Source organism: Pundamilia nyererei, unplaced genomic scaffold (assembly GCF_000239375.1).
Source record: "Pundamilia nyererei isolate P.nyererei 1_Seehausen unplaced genomic scaffold, PunNye1.0 scaffold00003, whole genome shotgun sequence".
Lineage (NCBI taxonomy): Eukaryota > Metazoa > Chordata > Actinopteri > Cichliformes > Cichlidae > Pundamilia > Pundamilia nyererei.
Genome location: NW_005187404.1, coordinates 1,223,792 through 1,250,515, shown reverse-complemented (window position 1 = coordinate 1,250,515; position 26,724 = coordinate 1,223,792). Strand labels below are relative to the sequence as shown.

General features: G+C 42.4%; 3 protein-coding genes across 6 annotated transcripts in view; 2 read left to right on the top strand and 1 right to left on the bottom strand.

The window, feature by feature from the left end:
* The first annotated feature begins 111 nt into the window (after positions 1 to 111).
* rps6kb1b (ribosomal protein S6 kinase b, polypeptide 1b) lies at positions 112 to 11,041 on the top strand. The gene is made up of 15 exons (XM_005720565.1): positions 112 to 309; positions 1,677 to 1,714; positions 1,812 to 1,932; positions 2,060 to 2,128; positions 5,531 to 5,678; positions 6,589 to 6,646; positions 6,883 to 6,983; positions 7,088 to 7,178; positions 7,303 to 7,393; positions 7,520 to 7,627; positions 7,710 to 7,772; positions 7,904 to 7,981; positions 8,091 to 8,198; positions 8,480 to 8,592; positions 9,645 to 11,041. Exons 1-15 carry the CDS (start codon positions 241 to 243, stop codon positions 9,898 to 9,900), a joined length of 1,512 nt encoding a protein of 503 aa, XP_005720622.1. The 5' UTR covers positions 112 to 240; the 3' UTR covers positions 9,901 to 11,041.
* A 414-nt stretch (positions 11,042 to 11,455) lies between these two features.
* Positions 11,456 to 17,915, bottom strand: slc33a1 (solute carrier family 33 member 1). Of its 3 annotated transcripts, XM_005720562.1 has the most exons (11): positions 17,847 to 17,915; positions 17,631 to 17,737; positions 17,280 to 17,360; positions 16,526 to 16,959; positions 16,252 to 16,405; positions 15,968 to 16,163; positions 15,674 to 15,873; positions 15,399 to 15,583; positions 15,205 to 15,322; positions 14,343 to 14,558; positions 11,456 to 14,239 (listed from the first exon to the last, which is right to left on the bottom strand). In XM_005720562.1, the coding sequence occupies exons 4-11, from the start codon at positions 16,915 to 16,917 to the stop codon at positions 14,075 to 14,077; spliced, it is 1,626 nt and encodes a 541-aa protein (XP_005720619.1). In that variant the 5' UTR covers positions 16,918 to 16,959; positions 17,280 to 17,360; positions 17,631 to 17,737; positions 17,847 to 17,915; the 3' UTR covers positions 11,456 to 14,074. The 3 variants fall into 3 exon arrangements, with proteins under 3 accessions (XP_005720619.1, XP_005720620.1, XP_005720621.1); XM_005720563.1 differs by having other exon boundaries at positions 17,280 to 17,353; positions 17,631 to 17,915; XM_005720564.1 differs by lacking the exon at positions 17,280 to 17,360 and having other exon boundaries at positions 17,631 to 17,915.
* Positions 17,916 to 21,299: 3,384 nt separating this feature from the next.
* gmps (guanine monophosphate synthase) overlaps positions 21,300 to 26,724 on the top strand; it is a 10,128-nt gene continuing 4,703 nt past the window's right edge. Inside the window, exons 1-9 of one of the 2 annotated variants that reach the window (XM_013910295.1) lie at positions 21,300 to 21,588; positions 22,929 to 23,101; positions 23,248 to 23,362; positions 23,712 to 23,809; positions 24,035 to 24,138; positions 24,401 to 24,594; positions 25,228 to 25,393; positions 26,057 to 26,208; positions 26,322 to 26,495. In XM_013910295.1, the coding sequence (XP_013765749.1) occupies positions 21,562 to 21,588; positions 22,929 to 23,101; positions 23,248 to 23,362; positions 23,712 to 23,809; positions 24,035 to 24,138; positions 24,401 to 24,594; positions 25,228 to 25,393; positions 26,057 to 26,208; positions 26,322 to 26,495 (1,203 nt within the window). In that variant the 5' untranslated portion in view covers positions 21,300 to 21,561. Of the gene's footprint in view, positions 21,589 to 22,186; positions 22,334 to 22,928; positions 23,102 to 23,247; positions 23,363 to 23,711; positions 23,810 to 24,034; positions 24,139 to 24,400; positions 24,595 to 25,227; positions 25,394 to 26,056; positions 26,209 to 26,321; positions 26,496 to 26,724 lie in introns of those variants that run through there. The other variant, XM_013910297.1, reaches the window with a different exon arrangement.

The following is a 26,724-nucleotide window of genomic DNA, read 5'->3' as shown; positions in this document are numbered from 1 at the left end:
TGGCTGTTGTGTGTGCCTTCGCTCCCTTTTCGCTTGCGCTTTGTTTGGACCCCTAAAAACGCTCCAAAGCCCTAAACCCTGTGACAAAATGAAACGAGGTTACCGCCCACTTTGTGAGTGCCGCAGTGCGCATGCTCAGTGTAGTAGCCGGTTATGGCGGCGGTGTGTGTTTGTCCATGAGGTGGGGGACTCCTGCTATTCTTGCGGTGTGTGACAGAGCGATCCGAGCGAAGCGCTGCCATGGCTGGAGTGTTTGACATTGATTTGGACCAGCCGGAGGAAAATGTCTCCGACGATGAGAACGAGGAGGTATACTTTAGCGGGAGACGCTGACGATTTACCGCGAAAGCTGTCACAGCAGAAACTCTCCACGCACGGAAGCTAGCTGCTTAGCCTGGTAGCCTGCCTGACAGCCGCCCGCAGGCCTTCTACTGCAGCCGGACAGCTCAGGCCCTTTTCACACAGGGACATAGCCGAAGCTAGTGCTAATTAGCATGACCGGGATCGCGACAGAGCTGTCACCGGCTTTAATGCTAACGTGATCCGGCGATGACATGCGCACGGTGTTGACGCTGTGTCAAAGCCCAGCGCTGTCATGTTGGGAGTTGAGCAAGACGTCCTTACTTGGCCAAAGGTGCTGCAGTGATAAATGTGGCTCCGAGCGCAACAGTTTATTTTGGCAGGACTGACAGCCAGAGTCGGAATGTGCACCGGAGTGTCCGCTTGTTTCTGTTCTCGCTGAGATATAAAAGGCAGCAATACTCCAGAAATACACTGCATTTTTAAAATGAGGGGCTTTGAAGAGCTGCTGTCAGAGTCTAGGCTTCTTATTACAAAAACAAGAAAAAAACTTCCAAGTGTAGCTGCTGAAAAGAAGAGAGTGCAATAAACAGCACATACTGTCTATATGTGTAAACTTTATCAAGAAAGCTTTGCTGAAAGGTCACATCAGTCTCTTTAAAGAGGAAGATTTTTTTTATTAAGGCTATTGTGCAAGAGGCTATAATTTAGGTACTGCTATAAATATTTACTGTTTTCGTGAGTGATTATTTAAGTGAGTTGTAGATCAGTTATTACTGATTGCAAGGCAAGAAAACCAGCAAGTGGAGAAGCTGTGAGAAGAAAATGTTTGGTATTTTTTGCTAAAGATTGATTGGAAGCATTAATCAATATTCAAAAGAGCTGCTGAGTAACTGAATTCACAAGAATTTATTGATGAAACAAGTAAGCTCTAAATGTAAACAGCTGTTGCCCTGCATGCTGCTAAGCTCAGTGTTAGAAATGCTTTATTGTAGTTGTTACTTAAAAACGTAGAGGACTGGGTATGTCCTTATGAAGTTAAAAGCTGAGAGAAAGCCTTAAAAACCGATGGCTCTGTCACAAGCGCCTTCAGTCCACATATTAATGTATCCTTGGGCAAACTGAAAGTTTCCCTGGGTGCATCCATCAGAGTGTGAGTGTTAGAAAAAGCACTTGGGGATAGTGAATAGTCCCGTGTGTGATTGGATGAATAAGACGTGTAGAAAGAAGTACTTTGAAGAACTTTAGTAGGAAGGCGCTATTGATAAGTACCATTTCATTTACCATTTACACCATGGCTGCTGTGGATTCTGTTCATGACAAAAACTAAGAAAAATCCTTCACAACTTTGTTTTGTTTTCCTCTTTTTCTCCCAGGGTCAAATCGCTGATCTCATGGAGCAGTGCATTGAGTTGTAAGTTTTTAAAACTTGACTTTTGTGAGATTTTTATAACCAAAGAGGTCAAAAAGAGGCACGGGCATAATAGAAAGTCGAACATGTCTCACTGCAGCAACATGGATGACTGCGAGAAGATCGAGATATCCGAGGACAACGTCAATCAGGGCACAGAGAACATCCGACCGGAGTGCTTCGAGCTGCTGCGCGTCCTGGGGAAGGGTGGCTACGGAAAGGTAATAATTGCCTTGACAAAGCGCTCTCTTTTATTTGGTGTCTGTGATGTGGCGTCTGTTATTGCTTTGACCCGCATTTCTTAAAGCGCATCTTTTTGACATGTTGATCCCTTTCCTCCCTGGGCAGGTTTTTCAAGTTCGAAAGGTTGTTGGCGCTGCAGCGGGCAAAATATTTGCCATGAAAGTTTTAAAAAAGGTACATTTCTTCCCCTTTTCTTTGCTGTTACCCTTCACCAATTCCGGAACACACAATCCTGTTCATCAATTAGAGCGCCTCTCATTATGTTTTATATGAACACAGCTGCATGTTTGCCATTAAACATTACGATGCTTTGGTCTGCAAACATTGGCTGCCTCTGAAGCCTGTGGCCGGGTAAGATTTCACTGCTAGTTGGTAGACTGCCATCAGCTCTGCTCTGCTGCAGCCTTGGCACTTAAAACACTCTGCCTCAGCCCATTAGACGCTGCTCGATTCTCACACTGCTTCTGCTTTATTGGCTTACGTGACCCTAGTGACACATTAAAGAACTGCCACGTTTCAGTTATTTGTTTAAACCCCTTGGCTTTAAGGCAGCGGCACAGCTCCGATACGGGGCTGTAGGGTGGCGATAGAGGCCAGGTTTCATCTTTATGAAGCATCTCAAGGTATGAAATCAGTCCTGACTTGCCCAAAATTCCCAGCTGCATACATTTATTTTCTTAAACTACAGTTTATCATCGCACGTTGGTCTGTCCTAACCTGCCAGTTGTTCCCTCCATGTGGAAAGAGATCACTGTATGAATGCAGAATTTGAGTTAAATACCAGAATTTTCCAGAAATCGCACTTACATAAAACTTCCATTCAGATTTCATGTCCAGTGAAGGAAAAGCTTAGATATTCTTTTTAATTTAAAACAATCCGATAAAGTTTGAGCAGTGATTCACAACTTGGGGCGTTTTCACACCTGTCGTTCATTGACTCGAATCAGTTTTAAACTTGGAGCTATTTCCTGTGGTTTGGTTTGTTTTCAGTATTTTCTCAAAGAAAAATCAAAGCAAACCAAATGCGTCGATACAAAACACGTGAGAATGTTCAATCCACTCATTTGCCAAATGTGTCCCTTTGAACCTATAGCTTCAGTAGAAAACACATATGCGTATGTAGAGTACTGTGTAAAAGTCCTGAGCAACCCCTCATATCTTGCTTCCACTGGGATGACTTTTAAATGACCTTCTTGTTATTTTTAAAGTGGGCTTGAGGAATAGTTCTCGAGGCTGGTAAACCACGTTCTTTAACACTAAACTGAATCATTCAAGTAGTATCTTTAGGCACTTTGCTGCTAGTAGCCTGTCACAAAAGCACATCTCTTAAGGTGAATCTACAAAGATATATCAAGCTGACAGGCATAAAATAGGTTTGGTTGAAAACTTGGCATATCTTGGCATGGTGTTCAGTGTGTCCTTCAAAAAATTTGAGGAAACTTGGCAAATGGGGGAAAAAAGAAGATGCGACAGGCCTTAAAAAAATATCCAAAGCAGATGAATAGTATCTGAAAGTCATGTCCATGAGAAATAGGAAAATATCCAGCAATACTCTCAGTCATGGATTGGCCTCCCCAGATGCCGGACCTCAACATTACTGAAGCTGTGTGTGATCATCTTGACAGAGAACATCCAAAGAAGAGCTTTGAATGTCCTTCAAGAAGTTTGGACAACTATTCCTGAAGACTACTTAAAGAAATGACACGACAGCTTTCCTAACTGAGTTCAGTCTGTGTTAAAGGATAAAAGTAGTTGACTTCAAAGCTTGTTAGAATTGTACAAACTCTGCTTTTGCCTCAGAAATTGTATTTCCGTGTATGTTTGCGTGTTTCAATAACTTGCTGCATCTGTTTCCTGTTCTCTTAGTAAGATGTAAAGAAAAGAGAGTTGGCTTAAGACTTTAGTACAGCACCGTATAAAATCCAGAGTAGTCGCGTTTGCTTCAGCCTGTCAGTGTTTTGAACGTGATAGCTGAACTGCTGAACGCATCGTCATCATCCTGTGTGTTAATGTTTCAGCCTCGACTGCCATAAAACCGTCATATAATTTCTGATTTACTCTCTAGTTGGAACTTTGATTCAGGGCTGCATGTGTGAGAGTGAGAGAGGGAAAAGGCTCAAAGTCCTGAGGTTGGACTGCGGACTTCTGAGATGCTTCATAAGCACGTGTTAGTAGACTAGTTGGAAGAAGTGAGAAGAGCTGGAAATTCACATTAAATTGCACAAATCAGCCAGTTCTCATTGGTCTTTCACTCAGTGCTGAGACAGCGTAGTTGCTGAAACAGCTTTTTGGCCTTCTGACAAAAGTGTTTAGTAAACAAAAAGAAGAGTGAAGGAAGAGTGCTTTTCTTCTCTCTGTGCACATAATGATTCCCGGTGTACTCCGGTAGGGCTGCGCGTATTTTAATGCATGTTTTTTGGTTTAGTTTATAAGTTACCAGGTGATTGATCTGACTTGCTAAACTTATTAAAGTAGACTTAGAATAATAATAATGAAATGTGATTCTGCTGCTTTCATATGGAAGACCAAAAGACTCAAAAGCTTGACCATAGTGAGACACCACTCAGCACGTGCTGATTAAAAACAAGAAAACACAAATATCTCTTTAAGAAAACCCCAAACCTTGGTATTATTTATCTGACAAACAGAAGAACAGAGACAGCACACTGGACTTGATGCATGACATTCAACCACTAAAACTAATGTTTCTGTCCACGAATACAAGGAAATAACTGTAATTTGTCATCTCAATGAAACATAATAGAAATGTGCTTTACTGTTTATTCTTTATTTCTATATTTTCTGCTTCATTGTAAAATAGTAAACTTAAAAATTCATGCCTAACAACAATAATTATGTTCAAACGTTAAAAATATAATTCCAGTTAAAGGGTTTGCACGTACTAGTGGATTAACCATTACATTACTACAACATTAGTAATGTAATTACAAATACTTTTAACTTTAGGCCAGCTCTGACATAAACATTACACTAATACATTTGTTAAGTACTGCACTATCCAGCTGGTTGTGTCATGTGATCCAACTCGGCAGCCAAATGCAAAATGTTTTTACTTTAAAGGGTTTTGCACTTCCTGGCGACAGCAGTGAATTGATTGAGTTCTGTCTGTGCAAGATATCAAATATGATGGGCACGCTTTGCTAATTTTACTTTCATATTGCAAAATCCGATGTTACAGCATTTTATTTTGAGGAACTTAAGTGTTTAATGGACACAGAAGTAGCTTTTCAAACTAAGAGCATCCACGCTGTCGTTTATTTTCGGGGTACAAATTTAGCCACTTGTGTAAAATGTTATCTTTTACTTACACTGTGACTCACATACATATATAGTGTCTCTGTGTCGCCTGGATTGGTGGCGTGTTGTTGGTCAAGCTTTTGAGTTGTTCTGCCCACCGTACTGCTGATGACTAAGCTGAAGCCCTGAGTCTTACAGTGAAGTCTTGTTATTTTCTCTGTATTAGTCACGTGGGACAAACAGGCAGTGACCAAAAATATGCTGCATATAATGCTGCTGTGTCTGCTTCTTAAATAATGTCGATTTGTTCATTTGCAGGCTATGATTGTGCGCAACGCCAAGGACACAGCCCACACCAAGGCGGAGAGGAACATCCTGGAGGAAGTAAAGCATCCCTTCATTGTCGATCTCATCTACGCCTTTCAGACGGGAGGGAAGCTATACCTCATCCTGGAGTATCTGAGTGGTCAGTGGAAGCAGTACACTCACATATACAGAGCATTAACATGGCTCCTAGCAGGCACTCTTCTTGTATCTTACTATATGCGTGAAATCTCTGTCTGCCTGTGAGCTCCTCCTAAAAACCAGCACGAGTTGAGCAACCAAAATTGGCACATAGATGCGTCTTACAGGGGATTTATGCTTCAATGGGAAATCTACGCAATTTACCTTACGTCGCAACCTCAAACCCCTCTGAAACCTCGTACCAGATAAAATATAAAATTACCAGAAATATAACTACAACAATCATATGACCCCCTCAACCCTGTGAGCAAGTGTTTTGGTGACAGTGGGAAGGAAAAACTCCCTTTTAACAGGAAGAAACCAGGTTCAGTGTAAACATCAGATCTGAATATTGTAAATACACTGAAATCAGAGTTCTTTGCATTTTATTTTCCACCCTTTTTCTTTTTCCTTCTTCACTCTCTCATCTCTCCAGAGTGCTCTCACGCTGTCTTCAAACTGTATGTAACAGGATCTAATGCACACATCCGTTACACTGTAGCTGTCTGGTTAATCATGGATTTATCTCTAATGTGTCTGATATTAGATAATGTTATACTATTTCATTTCGCCGTGAGGCCAGAGAGGAGTGTCCCAAACAGTTAATGTGCAGGGGTTAGTGTGAGGGGTCACAGCATTTTCCCTCGCCCGTCTCGGTGCGATGGAGGCGTAAAGGTTTATGGAGGTTAATATACGAGTAGTGTGAGTCACATAATTGTGGTTTAGATTCCCGAGCAGAAACGTTTGCATCTATCGGACACGAGAACCTGACTGTCACCTCTTCTTTCTACTCGGCTGTTCCACACGGGTCAGACATTTAGGAGTGTGCATATATGGCTGTTAGTAGCATGAACATGTGTTCACCTGTGCAGGAGGAGAACTCTTTATGCAGCTGGAGAGAGAGGGCATCTTCATGGAAGACACAGCCTGGTGAGCATGACGACGCACTGAAACACAGATTGCAGGATGAAATGTTTGGATTGGTTAAAGATGATGTAATATTTCAGAGACCTCTGTTATAGATGTCGACAGTCTGAATGAGTTCATTAGTTCTGTTACACTGCAGATAAGCATAAGCAGCAAAATATATGCTTTGTCTTTTCTTGTCTGATGGCTCAGATGCAATGTGGACCTCAGACCGGCTTAAAGTTTTTCTCTTTCTTTAGTTTTTACCTGGCAGAGATCTCCATGGCTCTGGGTCACCTGCACCAGAAGGGCATCATCTACAGAGACCTAAAGCCCGAGAACATCATGCTTAACAGCCAAGGTGAGATGGGAAATGGCTAAAAAAATCAAAAATGACCTTAAGATTTATAATGGCAGCTCTTTTTCAATATATATGTTAATGTGAGGCTAATGTTTTCCTCAAAGGTCACGTAAAGCTGACAGACTTCGGGCTGTGTAAAGAATCTATTCACGACGGCACGGTCACGCACACTTTCTGTGGCACCATTGAATATATGTGAGTACACTTCTTGTTTTTAATTAATCTCTTATCCAGCAATGAGAGTCGCTCTTCGTGGCCGCTTGATGATCTTTGCTAAGTAATATTGCTGCACCAGTAATAAGCACTCGCATTATCACAGGGCTCCAGAGATCCTCATGAGAAGCGGGCACAACAGAGCGGTGGACTGGTGGAGTCTGGGCGCTCTGATGTACGACATGCTCACAGGAGCGGTCAGTTAAACATTAACAGCCTGGAAAGAAAAAAAGCTTTCTCATTGGCTCTTATTAATGGACTGTTATAAATATGAATCCGCATTAGCGACGGTAGAGTAACCTCAGCTCCATGTTTTACTGCAGCCGCCTTTCACTGGTGAAAACCGAAAAAAGACAATTGACAAGATCCTGAAGTGTAAGCTCAGCCTCCCGCCGTACCTCACACATGAAGCTCGAGACCTCCTAAAAAAGGTATCAAGAGGTTGTTTTTTTTCCCCTCCTGTTAGTTTGTCTTGTTATTGTCCTCTTATTTTTATTTCTTCCTTTTTTGCAGTTGCTAAAGAGAAACGCTTCATCGCGCCTGGGAGCGGGAGCAGGAGACGCTGCAGAGGTGCAGGTGAGAATATGCAGCTGGATGTCGGTGATGAGTCGCACCAGCTCTGCCATGAACTACTCAGTGCTTATCTATAGATGCAGAGCACGCATATTCCATCTGTTCATTGCGCTTTGTGCGTGGTTGTGCCATAGGGTCATACCTTCTTCCGACACATCAACTGGGAGGAGTTGCTGGCTCGGAAAGTGGAGCCTCCCTTCAAGCCTTTTCTGGTGAGTACTCGAGCGGGAAGCTGCAAGAAGAATCGCAACCTCTCCTGTTTCAGACGTGCTCGTGTTGCTGTACTCCCTCACCTGCGTGTCCTCTCTTCTGTCTTCGCAGCAATCGGCTGACGACGTGAGTCAGTTTGACTCAAAGTTCACCAGTCAGACGCCCGTCGATAGCCCGGATGACTCGACCCTCAGTGAGAGCGCCAATCAAGCCTTCCTGGTAACTTCTGACTCAGGCTCTGTTAGAGTTTTCAGTACTCAGTCCATATGCAGCATTTCTTAAGGCTCAAAGGAGGACAGTAAGGTGTCATCTTAATGATTTCTCAGTTGTTTTAGGATTTAATGGTAAACTGTAAAGATTATTAATTATCACAGGGCAGAAATAAATCTGAGACTGACAGTCGCTGCACTTGGCTCGGTAGTAAACGAGGATTCCTCTCATTAGTTTTGTCCTGAACACGACTTCGTCTCCCCTGACCTGTTTCTTTCCCTGCGATTTAGGGTTTCACGTATATCGCTCCATCGGTCCTGGAAAACATCAAAGAAAAATTCTCGTATGAGCCAAAAATCCGCTCACCCCGACGCATCACGGACAGCCCAAGGACACCGCTCAGGTAATGTCAGCGTGAGAAACGAGCATGTTTGTGTTGCGACGGACGATCCTCAGGCTGATGCCTCTGGTACAAATGCTTTTCATACAGAAGTAACATTTGCCAGATATCATACCGCACTAAAAGTATGTTTTTTGGATAAAATGATCACTTATGGTCTTTAGATATAGTGCAGATTCTCAGTTGGCAATTAGCTTAAAAATAAGTTAAAATAAATATAGTTAACATTTTATTTTGTAAGTTGTGGTGCTTTTATTACAAAAATTAGTGGCATGATGTCCTGTGATAAGAGGCAGCAGATCATAAGTCCTGCATGTCCCAAGGTGAGTCGGCCTGAAGCTCAGGAGAGGCTGAAGGAGAACACAAGTCAGTCCTGACCTAAGTGACTGTGACATGAGCTGCATGAAACATCAGGTTGTTGCTCCCGAAGGAGTTTCTATAAGTTCCTAAATTCAAGAACTTACTGTGTTTTTCCAGCTTGGAGTCAGTTTTTACTCAGTGAGTTCAATAAAGACATGAAAGGTCCAGCTGACCTCCTGTGTGTTAGTTTAGTCCGATGGTTTTAAGACTGCATCTGTTACTTAGATGAAGATCACACCACACTTTGACAGTAGTCGGTGCTGAAATCCTGCTGATTCTCCAGGGTACAAATACTTTTTCTCAGATCTCTCTGGTTTTTGAGGAAGCTCAGATCTTTCAGTGTGTGCCGCAAGATGCTGGATCTTGTACCAGTCTGCATATTTAAACCAGTGAAGGGCAGGAGGTCACTGAGCAAACTTAGTGATGTTCTCCATCTCATCTGCTCGACTCCACACTCCTGAGATTCTCCCTCAGACAGTAAAGAAACATCTGTCTCTATAGATCACTGTGTACATGGTGTTGCGATCAATAATCTTTTTTTTGTTCTCCATCACAATATTTCGTCAGTTCAGCTGATAAAATCACTTGAAGTTCTTGTCACTGTCTGAATTTTGCCCTTTTTCTGCTGTTAAGATACAGAAAATAATCAATCTGCCGTTTTTCATCATTCACCTGTTTCTCCTCTGTGCTTTCAGCCCGGTCAAGTTTTCAGGGGGGCACTGTTGGCATCGGAGCCCCCTCGTTCCCAGCGGTGGACCCGGTGTCCTCCAGTCTCCTCAAGACCAGGCCATGGAACTGTCCACCCCAGAGCAGATGGACATCACAACCAGCGCCGAGGCCTCGGCCCCTCTCCCCATCCGTCAGCCTGCTGGGATCAACCTTGCTCAGATGAAGCAGCAAGCCTATCCTGTCATGGCCAAACGGCCCGAGCATCTACGTATGAACCTATGACCCCGCCGCCACTGTTTAGGAGAGTATATTTCTTGACTGTTTTTTTTTCTTCCTCCCACTATTTTTTTAAGAAACAAAGCAAAAAGAAATGGATGCTAGAGACAATGAAAATCCAAAATTGCACATCCACACACTACATATACTGTCAGAACCTGCAGTTTGTGCGTGCATTTGGGACTCCGGCGTGCTATGGTTAAGTGCTACCAACGATATCACGTCTCACCACTTCCGACACCTCAGGTCTGTTGACCTTCGTCTTCTACCCCGACCCCACCCCCGCTCAAATGGACTACAACAGGAGATGCTTGGAGGAGCTGCAGCCTGTAACGTGTCTCACGGTATGCAAGCAACTCAAACTGAAATGCAGTCGGCTAGAAGATATCCAAAGTGCTTTACGCTGTTTAAAAGTGGGGGGAGGCGAGCTTCTTCTATTGGAAGAATTTGGAAAGGACTTCTCAGATAAAACGCTTCCTGTCTCTGAGTGAAAAGGTATGAATTTATTTTTAAAAAAAAGAAGGATTAAGGAAATTTTCTTTGAGTAGCAGATAAGAGGCGGCTCTGGTGATGATGAATATAGCTTTGTCTTAATAAACACATCAACGATGAACCAGAGAGCCTCGATTCAAAGGAGTAAAGCCCCTGTTGACTTTTACAATCGGAGCGTCAGTGTTATGGATGACGTGTGACATGGTTCATTTGGCGTGGGATCCCTCCCTCAGTTATCCACTCTTCAGGCACTACCACACTATGGGTTGCATCAGTGGGGTTAGCCGGCACGTCACCAGGTGCACGAGCCTCATTCAGCATTAGCGTGAACCACTGTCTCTTCCCCTACCGTCACACAAAACATCAAACTGATTTCGGTGCTGCTTTCTTTGACCCTCCCTCCTCAGTCTTACACCCAGCAGGAGATGCTGCGCCCCTGCTGTTTTCAGGACGTCGGACCTCACCTGACCCGTGGAATGATTCACATCGGAGACTGCGGCACCAGTTGATCTGGACTGTCTGCCGTTTTTATGCTCCAAAAGCCTGGAGCAGCATTTACAGCCTCCTTGCCTCTGCATTAACTTGTTAAGGAGCAACATTTTAGAAGTCTTGGAAAGCAAGAAAAATTATAAATAAACTGTAAAAGAAATACAAACTGCCGTGTCGTGTTTTAATTTCAAGAAAAGCACCGGGAGACCTCGTATGTTTGCATATCGTTTAATTACAAAGTTGTGCTGCGAGCACATTTGAATGTATCACCAGACATCTGATCAGTCCTGTTTCCTTTTCTTTTGTAACTGGAGATTTGAACTCATCACAAACACAAAAGGTGCAAAGTAATAATAAAAAAAATATTATAATTCTTTTAAAGATGGAGTAGTTTACCACTCAAAGACTAGCTTATCAGGAAATAATCTGAAACCTCTACTAAAAAACTTCACACTTTACTGATTCCCAAACAAAATCAAAACAATCACAGCGCCCTGATAATGCTGAAAAAGCTGAATCTCAGCTGTTTAAAAACAAAAAACAAAAACGTGGCCACAAATGAACATGAAAGGCCCCGCGGTCATTTGAAGTAGTTCATTTAATGTAAACTATGAGGGACTGAACAAAGACGTGGAAAAAAAACAACAACATAAAAACGTACAGTTTACAAAACCATTTGAGTTCAAAGGTAGCCGTACCCTCACACGAACCCTGATTGTGCACTTCTGCTTTTCTATCTGACACAGTCGGACTTTCAAGTGCTGGTTTCAGAGAAATTCATTCATGAATGTGTGTACAGTATGAAAAACATCAGAAAAAACACGCTCGTCAAGTTGCACTCCAAAGGCCGCTGGTCTGAGATCTGAATTGTTTGGTGGCCATTAAATTCTTTTTCCTTACAGGCAACGGAAAGTAAAACCCTTATCTGCCTGCTACAGATAAGTAATGATAAAAACTTGGGAATGAACCACCTGCCAAAGAGATACACTTCCACTCTTGGCTTGTGAGATCACATTGAAACATTTTTTTAAGGAAAGCATATCTGTGTATGGCTCTTCAAATGAAGCATTATATAATAATTTCTCATAAACATAATTTTCAGTGGAATATCTACACAGGCATATAGAGGACATTTTTACCAACCATCAATGCTGTATTCCAGTGTTCACGAATGCGTCAAAAAAGCTGATTGATGATAAAAAAATAAACTTTTTCCAGTGATGCTGTCACAGCTGAAAAACACTTGGCTAGTTTAGTGTTACTTATAGTCTCAAAATGGTTTTAATGCAACTATGTGTACTACTCCCTCCAAAGAGCTGAGTGTAATGGAAAGAGGAGTGAGAGACCTCTGTGCACAGCTGAGTACGAGTACATCAGTGGGTCTAGCTTTCAAAAGAACAAAACAGATGTCTCACTGGTCCTTGATTGGCCGCTTAGTTAGAAAGTACTCATCAGAGCTACACTGTCTTGATCCATGCTCAATCATCCAGGTAAGTAAATCCCAGGAAGTTGATTCCGTTAATCTGGAAGCTGTATTTTTGGGGTCATCCAAGGGACTTCTTCCATCTCGGCTACATTTGCATGATAACTGAAGCTAGCACCATTGACTAACAATGACCAACGCCATTTTTCTGGGCCATGAGAGCTAGGCTGTGCTTGTTTGAGAAGGGAGTAGTACACACTGTAGCACAAAAACTTATTCAAACAAACAAGGACGCTGTGAAGATGTCTAAAAATTATTTTTCTTTTCAAGTTAGATGAAAAAAAAAGTGCTTTTCCTGCAAAAACAAGGACCTTTCTAAGTGACCACAAATTTATTATAGCAAAATCTGACCGTACTGTCCCAGCAGGTGCACTCAGCTAAGAGATCCTCGATATGCACTGCAAATGCAGACGGACGATATAGTTAAATGCCTACATCAGGTTTAATATGTGCTGCATCAATAATCTATAAATCGGGGGAATGCAGTCTATTATTATCTGGGGCCTAGCTGAATACTGAAGCATGCCAAGTATACTGTCCGGTGAAAAATCACACCAGCTGTCTTTGGAAGCTTAAAACACCTTTACCTGGCGGACTACTAAAAACCTAAATGGTCCAACAGTGAAGAGTGGCACTGACCAACAATGCAATTCCATTTTTAATTGGTCCTTATTTAAGAAACACATTTAGAAAGCAGTTTAGATCTCACATATCTCACTTCATGTAACCACAGATGGTTCGCAGTATGCAATTTAGAGTCTTCGTAAGGAATATGCACTTAGCTGCCCAATCAGAAAAATAACTGGCGTATGAAAGCAGCCATATCATTAAGTGCAGCTTTCTAAATGACAGTAGATTTGTGAAAACGAGTATTCTTCATTGTAACTTCATCTGCAAATAACTAATATTCCCTGCCTTCATTTTTTAACTACAGTGCAGCTCAGACTAAGCGGTGGTTTGTTTTTTTTAAAGACTTAAAAGCTAAATAAGGCACAAATTACTTTACTGGAAAAAAAACCTACTCAGAAAGTAATTTTAAGAAAATATTGAGGGGGAGGTAATTTAGCTGGATTACTACACGGACTGAGTTAAACTGCATATACTTAGGTCAGATTTAGTGCTTCTGCGTATCCTGACTGTCTTTCCCTCGAGTATCCTTTTAACGTAGACCAAACAAAGGTGTGGCAGGTGAACGAGTCTGTCTAAAGTTCTTCCTTTACAAGATTTCTTCTGTGAAAGGTTTAGAAAGGATGATGTGCTTCTGCCATTTGGGGTAAAAAAAAAGAAAAAAAGAAAAACTGTGCAGAGCAGCATAGCCTGGCCATCCGAGCACGTTTAAACGAACCCAAAACATGACCTAATCTTTGACTGAGCTCTTTTTGGTTAAGTGATTTCAAGCAGCAGGATATATATGAGAGCCAAATCAAGATAACTTTGTAGCTATAGTCCGAGGGTTGTTTCAGTTTTGAGTACAATATCATTTACTATTAGTGAGATTAATGACAAAAGACAAAATTAGTGAATATCTTCACGTATGTATAATTCAGCGTGACAGAAGCAAAGCGTGGGGGTAAATGCTTTCTGAATGTAGCAGCTAGAGCAGGGCCGGAGACACGGGATGTATGAGGATGGAAGTAGTTCAGCAGTTTTTGGTGTAGTAAATGAAGGTCGAGTGAACCAAAGAGTGCCTGCGGTGTAGCTGATCGTGCGTTCTCCTCAGTTCACTCTGCACTTCCATGCAGCCGGGCTCTGCTCCTGCAGACGCCTCATTTTCTTCCCTAACCACACCCACCAGGCTAAACCCATCACAACACAGACCACAGACTCCACGTAGTAACCGTCCAGTGTCGTCACACAGACGCCGCCTTCCTTCACACACAGCTAGAGGTTTGAACATGGGAGAAAGAATTATTTGAACTTTTAGAGCATTATACAAGAGAACACACACACCATCTTGCCCCATCCTCATCGTCTGATCACTTACCAGAGCCTCTTCAGAAGAGCCGCAGCTCTGCCCAGCAGCCCCTTGGCATTCCTTAGAGGTCAGCGGATCGACCAGCCACAGAGCCACAGTGGAAGGCCAGTTTCCTCCGAGGTTAGTGACCGTGTTCAGCAGGGTCATGTAGGTCCCGCCGATAAGGGGGTCACTCACTTTGGCATGGAAAGCCATGCAGGCCACATACATGCTATACAACGCCACCTGGAGAATAATAAAAAAATAACAGAAGGTTAACAAAGTTCTTTCAGTCTACTATAACCTGATTTTTCTTGCTTAATTATCTTATTAATTCAGTTTTGTTGGCAAATTTCTAAAGGACTGCAGTCCTGTGTAGTGTTTGTTCAGGTAGGCCATCAAATCCTCAACTGGCAAATCAGCTAATGATTCACCTGGAACTTCTTATCCAGCACATCCTTGTCACAAGGGGGCAAGCTCTGCATGTCGGATGCCCTTCCTGACAGCCGCAGAGGGGAGTGTCTCTGTCGGTGGACTTGACCAGTGGCCTTTTGCTCCCCAAGTGAATGTTTAAGCCACTCTACTGTTAACCTGCGTACATTTTCTGCATATCTTGAAGCTGCTTTGCAACCCATCTCCACTCAGCTTCTGTTTTCATGCTCTGTATAACCTAATCAGTCCCTGTTGGCATTGATGGCTGCTTTGTTATGTGCTGGGCTCTTGCTCCTGCTCTGCCACAACAGAGCCACACTGCCTGATATCAATTACAGCAGATGGAAATAAGAGTCTTCTTTTGACTACAGCGGCTAGTAGTCTTTTCACAGAGGCAGTAAGCTGGAAGACACTGTAGCGCTCTGGACTAGAAAATAAGAACAGCAAAGAAATTGCAAACCTGATGCAATGCATAGCTGAGCAGCACTACGGCATAGTAGTAAACTGGGAAGGCTCCTTCTTGTTTTACGCTGGGAGTCCACCACACTAGCAGAGCAAACTCCAATCCGATAAGCAGCCTGCAGCACAGAACAAGATCGTTTTAGCTTTCTGTTTACTGAATGTGTGCGTAGTGTGTGCAGAATGCGTTACCACCTAAATGGGAAGGCCTTGTAGAAGATGTCCAGAGGTCTGGGCCCTGCTGTGTATCTACTGATGACCACTGGCAGGAAGATCTGGAGAGGTACCATGGGCACTGCTAGCAATGCTAGCTGCTCTTTGGGAACTCCAGCCTCCATCAGCTTCAGACCTGTAACCGCATCTGCTGCAGAGAAACCCATCTGAAACACAAAGAGAGTGGAAAAAATTACATTTCCACCTGGCAAATATCCAGAAGTGACACCTTCATGTATCCAATAGTGACCAATTACCTTAGCAGTGAGAAGCAGGAGACAAAAGGTAAAGACTGTTGGCATCTTGATGATGGATAATAGCAACTTGTAGGTTTCCATGACACCCTGTGTTTCCTCCGGGGTGGTAGTCGTTCTTCTGCCACGTACATTTTCCCTTTTAAAGATGGCAACCAGAGTGGTGGAAATCAGGAATACCACACCCCAAAAGAACAAGAAATCTGCACCGGAGGAAACAAAAGACCAAAACTGCTGTTTATTCACCAACAGAAATATATTTGACTTTTTTTTTTAGGGGTTATGGATAGAAAGTACCTGACAAGGTAACAATGCCGGTGTCTTTGGGCACTATTCTGAGGTATTTGTTGCAGAAGTCAGGAGACTCCAGAGCCAGAAAGAGCACATTTCCCAGGAAGTAGCCAGCTGTCTGGCCTACAGAGTTGCATGTAGATGCATAGCCCACATTTTCTCTGGATAACATAGTCAGTGCCCAGCCATCCACAGCTATATCCTTAAATAACAAGGAGGTAAAGAAAGGAAACGCCTTTTATTTATCGATCTAAATATCTGTCTGTATCATGGTGTTTAAAGAAGCTTACCTGTGTGGCTGCCAGGAAGGCAAGCATGAAGAAGACAGCAGTAAGCGTAACCACATCTGGTCCTCCCTTACTCTGCAGCAGTGACTCAACCTTTGCAGAAAGGTAGAGCATGAAGAGGCCCAAGAGGTACTGTGTGGGCACCAGCCATGACTTTCTGCAGAAACATGAGGAAGACATAATTAGGAGAAGGATGCGCAGTCTAGAGATATGAAGTGTAATAACATGGATACAGATTAAAACATCAGGGTAATCAGCATCCAGATGTATTTCTTACCTCCTACCAAACCTACTGAAGTACAGAGCGTCCACCAGGGGTGCCCACAAAAGCTTGAGACTAAATGGCCAGAAGACAAAGCTGAAGAAGGCTTGGTCTTTGTAGCTGACATTCTTACTCTGCAAAATCAGAGGGATGCTTCCACCCAGTCCAAGAGGAATCCCCTGCAGCACATAGAGAAATAGAAGCAGCGACACATTCCCCAGCTCGCTGCGTATCCCAGACCTGCGAGGCGACCCTCGCAGCAGAAGAGAACCCTGCTCTCTTTCGTCTTCTATCCCCGGCTCAGAGAAGTCACTCTCCATGTCGTTTATGTTTTCAGGTGGGAGGGTGCCACCCACCTGCTTCCTCTGCCTCCCGTTCTTGTGTCTGATTAAATTTGAGGACTCCATAATGGATTAGTGGGCCTCAACCCTCCAGTCCTATCAGCAAATCTTCAAAAGGAGATGAGTGAAAACAACTGATACAACTAAACCGATTTTTAGTTGAAGCTGCTATAAATGCCTTCAATCATTTAGTTTGTACAGTGACAGCATTATGGGAAGCAGAATCATGCTGATCAAAGCAGATAGGTTTATATTATTTTAATATGCAATGGAGAAGCAGTGAAAAGGTGCAGTGAGCAACAAACAATGAAATGGGGAATTCATTGGACTGAACAATTCTGATGAAGACGAGAAAGTGAGTTTGTGAATAACGTTCAAATTACGCTGCATGCACATGGCAACACATCAGAAAAAAGATGACCACATACCAGTGCGCCTGTGCAAATACTTTGCATTAATCATAAACTGTGGCAGTCACTCATTGTTGGGGTTGAAGGTAGAACTGACGACTGCATGGAATCACAAAAAATCAAAATCAAACTAAGTTAAACCCTGATCTATGATACATAAGAGTACAGTAAAGAGAAATAAGTCCAATGGAGATGCTAAGGTTCAATATATTCAGAGTACAATAACACGCAGGGTCCCGCTCTCATCTGAAAACTACCAAGTGTTACAGAAAAGTAGAAATAAAACACATCAAATCAATATAAGACGTTTTCAAATACATACAAAGCACATGTAAGTTGAAAAGGTGAAACACATGAATTTAGACATACCTGGTGATGGCAGCATGCCAGATCATAAAACACAGGCGGTTGAATCACAGAATTAATCAACGGAAAAATCAGCTCATTCAGTTTTTTCATTCAGAGGTAAGAGACATCTTCATAAAGACGAGAAAACACAAGGAAATGAAAAGCGTTTCACTTATAACTCTCACATCGGTGGACATCAACACAGCCGAGCAAGGAAATGCGACAAGTACAGCTTACAAATGTGTCCGGCGCCTACAGCTGACGTGTCAAAATATGACTGCATGTAGTTCCGCTTCAGTGTACGTAACGTCTAAATATTGGTGAAAAAAAATACACTCAAGCGGAACTACAGTTGGTATCATTCACATAAAGCATATTACATAAAATGTAAAATTAACTTTAAATAAAAATCAGACCTACAAAAAATAATGAACTGTTAAGTTCTAGTTTAGTGCTGTAAATAAATGCAGTGAGTACAAATGTCAAATTAAATCGCATAATTCATATAATTATAATAATCATATCATTTCTGTCAATTTTCTGTCATTCAGCCACAGTGTTGGAGATAAAATGTTAAATGTTAAGAACAGGAAGTTAGTTCGTGCGTGAAGTGATAAAGTTTGCAGTTAATAAAATTAACAGTTAACATCAAATCAAATCAAATCAAATTCAAATTTTATTTGTCACACACACACAACCATACACAGTATGACATGGGGGTGAAATGCTTGTAGCTGTACAATGCCCGACCATTAAATGACAGAAGAAAAGTTTTACAATATTTACAATTTACAGTTTACTAGAAAATTTACAAATTAACTTAGGAATTTACAGTAAAGAATGTGCAAATAGCAGAAGAGATTATAAAGATAAGGATTATAAATTATAGGAATTATAGGATTATAGGAAATGTGTGGTGGTGCGTGTGGTGACGTGTGTGAGAGTCCAGTCTTATAGTGACGTGTTTGGGAGAGTCCAGTCCTACACCTGGTTCAGGCCCTGAATAGCCTGGGGGAAGAAGCTCCTCCTCATTCTCTCTGTTTTGGCCTTAAGGGAGCGGAAGCGCTTCCCAGACCTCAACAGTGAGAAGAGTCCATTGTTGGGATGGGAGAGGTCCATCATAATCTTCCTAGCTTTGGACTTGCACCGCTTGGTGTAGATGGACAGCAGGTCAGGGAGCTCTGATTGAATGATGCGTTCTGCCGAGCGCACCACTCTTTGCAGATCTCGTCTGTCCTGCTTGGTGCTGTTCCCAAACCAGGTGCAGATGTTTGCCGTCAGGACGCTCTCGATGGTGCAGGAGTAGAAGTTCTTGAGCACCTTCATATTTTGTTATATAAGTCCATTTACTAGTTTTCCAGCAGTATTTTTAACATATAACAGCCACAAAAGACTCAATATGTCATTTACATTAAAACTACAAAACTGTATTACAAACAATTTTCTGTATTTTTAATCTTTGTTGTTATTTTATTTTATTTGTCGCCCCAGCTTTTAACACTTTTTACAGGGTTTTTTTGTGTGTGTGTGTGTGTGTTTGTTTTCTTTGTATTTGTTTTGTTTTTAGTCACAGGTTACACACAACCCTGTTTTTTCTCTTTTGTGTGTGTGTGTGTGTGTGTGTGTGTGTGTGTGTGTGTGTGTGTGTGTGTGTGTGTGTGTGTGTGTGTGTGTATTAGTGTTAGTAGTAAACTACCGAGACTATAGACAATAAATACTTTTTGGATGAAGCATATCTCATTTTAAACCCATCTTATTTTAATTTAATATTTCATCTCTACCTGAATCTCTTTTGGCTGTAAGAGTGAAAATTTGGTTTAAAAGAATCACCAACAAACCAAGAACAAAATTTGAACATGGGTGGGTGCTTTGTGCAATAAACTTAATTGAATCACAGTTTTTCCACAGTGTTGTGATTCTAATCATACACAGTGGTTTGGATGACTTTTCCACATGCAGCATTAGGATAGTGTTGCTGCAGTTCAACCTCTTTCAGTGTGCAGTAATTAGTAGTTTGCCTAACAATGAATGTAATGATCCATAATGCATATTAATTAAGCTGCTGTATTATTGTATGCTGCATGGCAGCCCTGGATTATGTTAACCAATTACGAAATTTTATTCATGCATCATTATTGAAAGCCAACAATCACGCTTCTTTTCATTCATCTTTTAGACTGTAGGGTGAGTTGAGCTACTCCTGAACTTTGAGAATCCAGATGAAAGCACATGATAGCGATACTGTAAAATCAAAATGAAGAAGATACGGATCGAAAACTCTTCAACCACCCCACGGGTTTTATACAGGGCTCATACTGATGTTTTCTCCTCAATCAAAAGGTCTTTTGGCGAGGGTCATGACAAACGCATTACCCCACATTTAATTTAGAGAAAATGAATGACAGCATGCTTGGCCTTGTGGTTGCCATGAGTGCATGTGAAGCCGCTTATCCTCACAGATGGCATGTGACAACACACACGGGCATATTTGAGAATATCAGCATGTGATGGAGACTGTGAAGCTGCAGTTGCACTCATGTGAGAATGTCTGTGTCGGTGTAAATCTACACTGAACTGCTCTGGGGCTCCACACTGCCAGCAGCTATGATATGTCTGAATTACTCTATTGTAACCCCATAAAGTTTGACTATCAATGTGCACAAATTATGTCATGTAGAGGGCTCTTGTATCAAACTATATATGAATCACCAAAAACCTGCAGACAGGGATCTTGAGCCTACTTTTACACTATATGCTGGGGTGAATTATTCAAACCATACCAATGATTAGGATTATTTGAGCAGATTACTTTATGTCACATGAGGACTGCTACAGTGGTTACCTTATTGGTTGGTTTACATCATCTGACTGGCCTTAAAGGACACATTACAACACATTACAACAAATCTATGATTGGTATTTTCCCCTGGTCACGTTATGTTGTTCATCACATTTTCCACTGGATGGTGCTAAAATCAGCACATCTGAATATACTGTAGTAATTCTCAGATTCACGCAACTTAAAATAGTCCAACTCCCCTTCTCAGGGATATTTAATGGCTATTTCGTTTTTCACTTAACAGGTGACTGACCTTGTGATCTCCAAGAGCTGGATTTTTCTTTTTTCATCAAGCCTCCAGAAATAATACTTTAAAGTGTGGCAACCTTGAAGCATTCATTGCTTCTTCTTGTTGCCAAATGACTGAGAATCCAAACTGGGGACGGAGAGATGGCTACATAGCATCGATTTCTGCAAGCAAGTTGGGCCTGGGTGGGTGCTGGTCTTTGAAGTATGCAATAATCTATAAGTATAGAAACTGTGGCCACTGCAACCTTATTATTCGCGATATGAATGGAAACTGAATGAGTGAATGTAACTCTTAGTTTCTTCTTTAAGCTGCCTGAAAAATACATGGAAACAGTTTAATGTCACCCACACCTGGAACATCTAGAACAGTAGATGTGTTAAAGTACAGCGACTTCCTCTCACATATTTGATGCTCCTGCCTCACAGAGACTGAGGTGTTATCACTGGAGCTACCTTATATTTCAGCATATACCATATAACTATTCCTGAAATTCACACTTTTGTCTGTTTTGACTGATAGACTCATTTTAAGTCCCCAAACAAACATATAGTAATGATAGGCTGAGGAACGAAATTTAGCTAGATGCCCAGCCCCCACGGGGGCCCTTCTCCCTTACTCTGGTTATTTAACTTTTCGCTCCACCCATGACATATTCGCGCTACATATTTACTTAGCCTGTTCCCACTATGAAAGTTATTTCCCGGCCAGAGGAGAGACTGTGACATCTTCAAACCAACAGCCCAATCTGCTTTTCCAACAGTAGTCGGCGTGCTGAGCCAGGAGCTAACCAGCAGCCCTCTCTCTGTGAGACCTGGGACAGCGAGGCGAAGGGGAGAGCTCATTCCACAACACGGCAGTCATCCATGGCTCTGTGCAACGGAGACAGCAAGGTCAGTTGAGCGGGAGATACCCGGGGCTCCAGTATAAGGTAGCCCTGGTGACTTAGTGCTAGGACCCGGGTTAGTGCTGTAGTCCTCCCCCCGGTTAATTTCGGCCTCTGTGTACCTCGGGGGGGGAAAGTTAAGAGAGCATGCAACGTTATCAACAGTGCTGCTGAGGAGGAGCAGTGTGTGCCTGTTGCAGTGTTACATTAACATGTTGCTCATAGCTGCTAACAAGCCGGACGTGATAACTAATTGATGTTAAACCGTGAAAAAAAGGTTTCACTAATTTTCCCAGTAAACGGGGTTGCCCTTCTCTTATGGTGGACCCCCCCAACCCCCAAGATACTTCAGCTCCAAGCACCGCGTGGGTTTTAGCATAGCTCCGCTAACCTAGCAGCTACTCACAGCACTGCTAACAGGCTAACGCTCGTTACTACTGTTTATTCCAGCGGTGCGCTAGCTCGCTACACTGATAAACTGTTAGCTAGCCGTGGCCGGGCGCTCACAGTTCGTAGTGACAGCACCGCAGAGCAAGAATGTTGTTTTACGATAGCGTCCGTGTTCTTTAAGTAACCGGAAATTGTGCTTGTGCTGAACTAATTTACCTCAAGCGGTAGCTGTCACACTCTTCGTGCTAACGTTCGTTAACTGTCAGTTTGCTAACATCGTCACGAAGCTAGTGTGTGAGCCAACTTGTGGTTTACCTGTCTAACAATTGCAGCGGCTTACAGCTGCCTTATCAGCTGATATGGTGAAGTTTGCACTGGAACCATAGTGTTTTTTCTCTCGTGATTACTCTGCTTCAGCCCATGTTATTACCGGTTGTGCTTTAAAGGTTAAAATTGGAGGTGAGGGGGGTACCCAGCAAGTTGTTTTCAGAAACATTTACGGCGGAAGTTTCCCACTGACCACGTGGGATAATGTTTGTCTAATGTGTACCCACTTCGGCTGTTTATAAAGAAAAATTTACTGAATTTAATTCACTGTAGACTGGATGGCACACTTCCCACAGAGCATGCATGCGTTTAAATAAATAACATTTGCATATAGATGAGTGCTGAGGATGAGAGTTTGAACTGCTTCAAATACTGAGATCTCAGTCTTGATAATGTCTAACTTGTGAGATTCATGTGATGGGCTGAATGGTTGCAGCACATTTCACAAAATTTGCTGTCCATCTCTGTTTCAGCTCACATGGCAACAATTATGTTAGGCTTTATTGAGTCACAGCGCTGGAGGAGAGTAAACTCAAGAAGGAATTGAGTTACCTTCTGCTGTTAGACCACTAGAAAGCTAGTCACCTCACATGCAAATCTTCACTAATCTTTCTAAATGCGTGTCCATAGCTGGAGATCAACAGCGCAGAGCAGAATGGGTCATGTGAAGGGGCGGTGGCGATCCTCGATGCCGGGGCGCAGTACGGGAAGGTGATTGACCGAAGAGTCCGAGAGCTGTGCGTACGCTCTGAAATCCTCCCTTTAGAGACCCCGGCCTTTGCTATCAGAGAACAGGGCTTCAGGTGAGCACATAAACGCATCTCTACTTGAGATGTTTTATTTCATGCCTGTCATCATGTTTAATCACACTACTGTGTCAATGTAGAAGCTTTGAAGTGCTTTATAATGCAGTTTTACATGATTGTTTTCTTTGTGTTTCATGCCTCAGGGCAATAATTATTTCAGGAGGTCCAGCGTCTGTGTATGCGGAAGATGCCCCCTGGTTCGACCCTGCCATATTCACTATAGGAAAGCCCGTCCTTGGGATTTGCTATGGGATGCAGGTATGCACACAATAAAATAAACTGTGATTGTATTCTTAAGAAAACCAAGTCTACTTCCACAAGGCTCTTGTCAAGAAAACATTTTTTACACAGATTGCCTCTAAGTAGCAACACGTTACTGTCACTCTGCTTGAACCAGCTCCTCAGCTCTCCCACACCAGCTGGGACTTCACCACCTTCTTCAAGAGTACTTTTACACTGGTGGAAGAGAAGAGTAATACTTACTCTCTTTTCCCAGTGAGACAAAAAAGTAACAAGTACATTACTTTACATTGCAGGCAGTTTTACACTCCCTGTAGCATATCTGTTTCCATTACTTACCTCTGGTGTGTGTGTGTGTGTGTTGCAGATGATGAATAAAGTTTTTGGAGGAACGGTACACAAAAAGAGTGTAAGGGAGGATGGAGTCTTCAGCATTGGACTAGACAACACTTGCTCCCTTTTTAGGTATTGTAATTTCTTGTAACTTGGATATGTAGTGTTTTGTTATGTTCTACGTACAGACCACATACATAGTTGTTTTCATGCTGATGTAAAGGGGCTATTACGCAAATAATGAAGAGTCTAAGGTAGGGTGTAGTCTTTATTTCCCTTATATAAACAAAGTGCTGAAAACAGCATAGCAGATTTAATGAATCGTGTGTGTGTGTGTGTGTGTGTTAAACCTATCAGAGGCCTTCAGAAGGAAGAAGTAGTCTTGCTGACCCATGGAGACAGTGTGGATAAAGTGGCAGATGGCTTTAAAGTGGTGGCCCAATCAGGGAACATCATTGCTGGTGAGCAGGACACAAGAAATGCGTCAATCCTGTTGAATATAATTCACAAGTATATTATGGTAAACTACAAAAGCAGCTTTATTTGGACTTTATGTTAAGTAAGCCTGAGGCTGTATCATATATATTTACATCTCACATAGCCTTTGAAGATGATGCTAATTTGTGTTCTGGGTAAAAGTGCTTTTCCCCGACATCTAAACTCTTGGTTTTTTCTTAAAGCTTACTAAATGAGCCCCTTAAAACATCTCTGTTTTCTCTTTAGGGATCGCTAACGAGCAGAAAAAGCTGTATGGGACGCAGTTTCATCCTGAGGTCGACCTGACGGAGCGAGGCATGGAGATGTTGCGTAACTTCGTGTTTGAGATTGCGGGCTGCACGAGTAACTTCACCGTTCAGAGCCGCCAACAGTCCTGCATCAGTGAGATCAGAGAAAAAGTAGACAAGTCGAAAGTGCTGGTGAGTGATGATTTGGGGGGGGGGACCAAAACTACTGAATATTTACTGTGGGAGATGATTTAACTAAAAGGCTGAAGCTAAAAAGCTGACAGTGAAGTGTGGTAGGCGCTCAGGAGGCAATGACAGTAGCAATGGTGGGAAGTTAAGTAGAACCAATTAAACTCTCAAATTAAACCCTGTTGCATCTGAAAAGAAGGTAGCCCACTCCCAGAGTGGCTTCAAACTGGGTTTCATCTCAGGGGAGGGTGAAGGCGATAATTGAGTGTGGAAAATGGGCTTAAAGTACTGATATTATACTGTACAGTGTGTGGGATAGTTGGTAATATCTGTGACAATACTCTCATTCTGCTGTAGCGTGTTCCTGCAGCGAGTACAGCATTTTGGATCATTTCCAGGAGCAGGTTTAATCTTCTCTTTCTTAGGCTTAATATTTAACAGCCTGCCAACAGATGAAACACCAGATGTGTGTATGACTAATAAAACAAGAAGCCTAAATAAATATAAGCCACACGTTTGCAGATAATTAGTGGGTACTCTGAGTTGTGAAAATTGGGGCCAGGTGGTGAAGAATCAGATTTAATCTTTGCTCAGCTTTATCTCTGAGACACTGTTTCTTTCTGATGATACTCGCAGGTGCTGCTGAGTGGTGGAGTAGACTCAACAGTCTGCACAGCCCTCCTGAACAAAGCTCTGAACCAGGACCAGGTGATAGCAGTTCACATCGACAACGGCTTCATGAGGAAGAGAGAAAGTCAGAGCGTGGAGGAGGCCCTGACCAAGCTGGGAATCAAACTCAAAGGTAGGGATCCAAATTCTGCAGTTCTTAAGCGTGTACATGAGGTATTTATTTGAAATTCAATTTTATCACACGTTATTTTATTTTATTTTCTGAATTAATTGCACTCTTTTAATACGTTCAGGTTCTTATTTTGAATAGTTTTCACTTTATGGAGTTACCCTTTCCAAAATGTTGTGACTAAAGCGCATATTTGTTTATTAAAAAAAGGCCAGCAGTCTTCTGTACCTGCTGCTGGCTGAACGGCTCTGTTTTCACCAGCTGCACAGATGCACAGATATTCATTACAGTGCACAGCGGTTACAAAGTTAAAAGATGGTTAAACTTTGACCTTCTTTGCTCACTGGAGTGACAAACCTTGGCTGCACAGCATAAGCCACTGCAAATAATAATTTTCAGACAACCATGGTGCCATCGTTGTGACCTGTCAGAAAACCGCTTACATCAGTAAACACAGGTGCATTCTGGGAAAACATTATCTGCCAAAGCCAGATCCCTTTCTCCTTGTTGCTTTATTATTTTGGTCACCCTCCTCCACCACACCAGTTTTATCCTATTCAGCTTTGTAGTTGAGTAAGAAAACCACAAGCTTATACCTGAGAGTGAAAGTAAAGTTGGGACTGAGTTTTTGTTTTGCTGTTAACCCTGTGGTTCGTCTTCCTTCAGTGGTAAATGCAGCGCACACCTTCTATAATGGAACAACAACTCTTCCCATCTCTGAGGAGGACAGGACGCCGCGGAAACGCATCAGTAAAACACTGAATATGACCACCAACCCTGAGGAGAAAAGGAAAATTATTGGAGACACATTTGTCAAAGTGAGGATAAGTTTGAGTACTTTATTGGAAAGTGTTATTTATTGATGGTGACATTTAAGTTCTTTTCTCTGCCACCGTACTGTTCTGACTGTATGAATTGTCCTACATCACAGGTGGCAAATGAAGTGATTGGAGAGATGAATCTGAAACCAGAAGAGGTTTTTCTGGCACAGGGTACCTTGAGGCCTGATCTTATTGAGAGCGCCTCTCACCTCGCCAGTGGTAAAGCAGAGGTCATCAAAACACACCACAACGACACTGAGCTCATCCGCAAACTCAGAGATGAGGTAAATCTAATTTCCCTAACCTTCTTAGCTAGCTACTTCAGTTTATAGCCATATTATTTGCAATGACGTAGATCATAGGTGTCAAACTCTGGCCCGCAGCCTAATTACATTTGGCCCGTGAAGTCATACCAAATTATTATTAGAGCTGGCCTACTGGTATTATACAGCTAATATATATATTGTTTAGTATTAAGCTTTGCTTGTTCCATATTCAGTTTTCCAGCAAAAC

Bases quoted from the DNA above. Each gene is read 5' to 3' on its own strand.
- rps6kb1b (XM_005720565.1), top strand. From the start codon at position 241: ATGGCTGGAGTGTTTGACATTGATTTGGACCAGCCGGAGGAAAATGTC. The intron at 1,715-1,811 runs GTAAGTTTTTAA...GTCTCACTGCAG, and splicing joins ATGGAGCAGTGCATTGAGTT to CAACATGGATGACTGCGAGA. The intron at 7,982-8,090 runs GTGAGTACTCGA...CTGTCTTCGCAG, and splicing joins CTCCCTTCAAGCCTTTTCTG to CAATCGGCTGACGACGTGAG.
- slc33a1 (XM_005720563.1), bottom strand. From the start codon at position 16,917: ATGGAGTCCTCAAATTTAATCAGACACAAGAACGGGAGGCAGAGGAAG. The intron at 15,584-15,673 runs GTAATTGGTCAC...TTTGTGTTTCAG, and splicing joins TCCTGCTTCTCACTGCTAAG to ATGGGTTTCTCTGCAGCAGA. The intron at 14,240-14,342 runs GTAAGTGATCAG...TCAAACCTCTAG, and splicing joins GCTCTTCTGAAGAGGCTCTG to CTGTGTGTGAAGGAAGGCGG.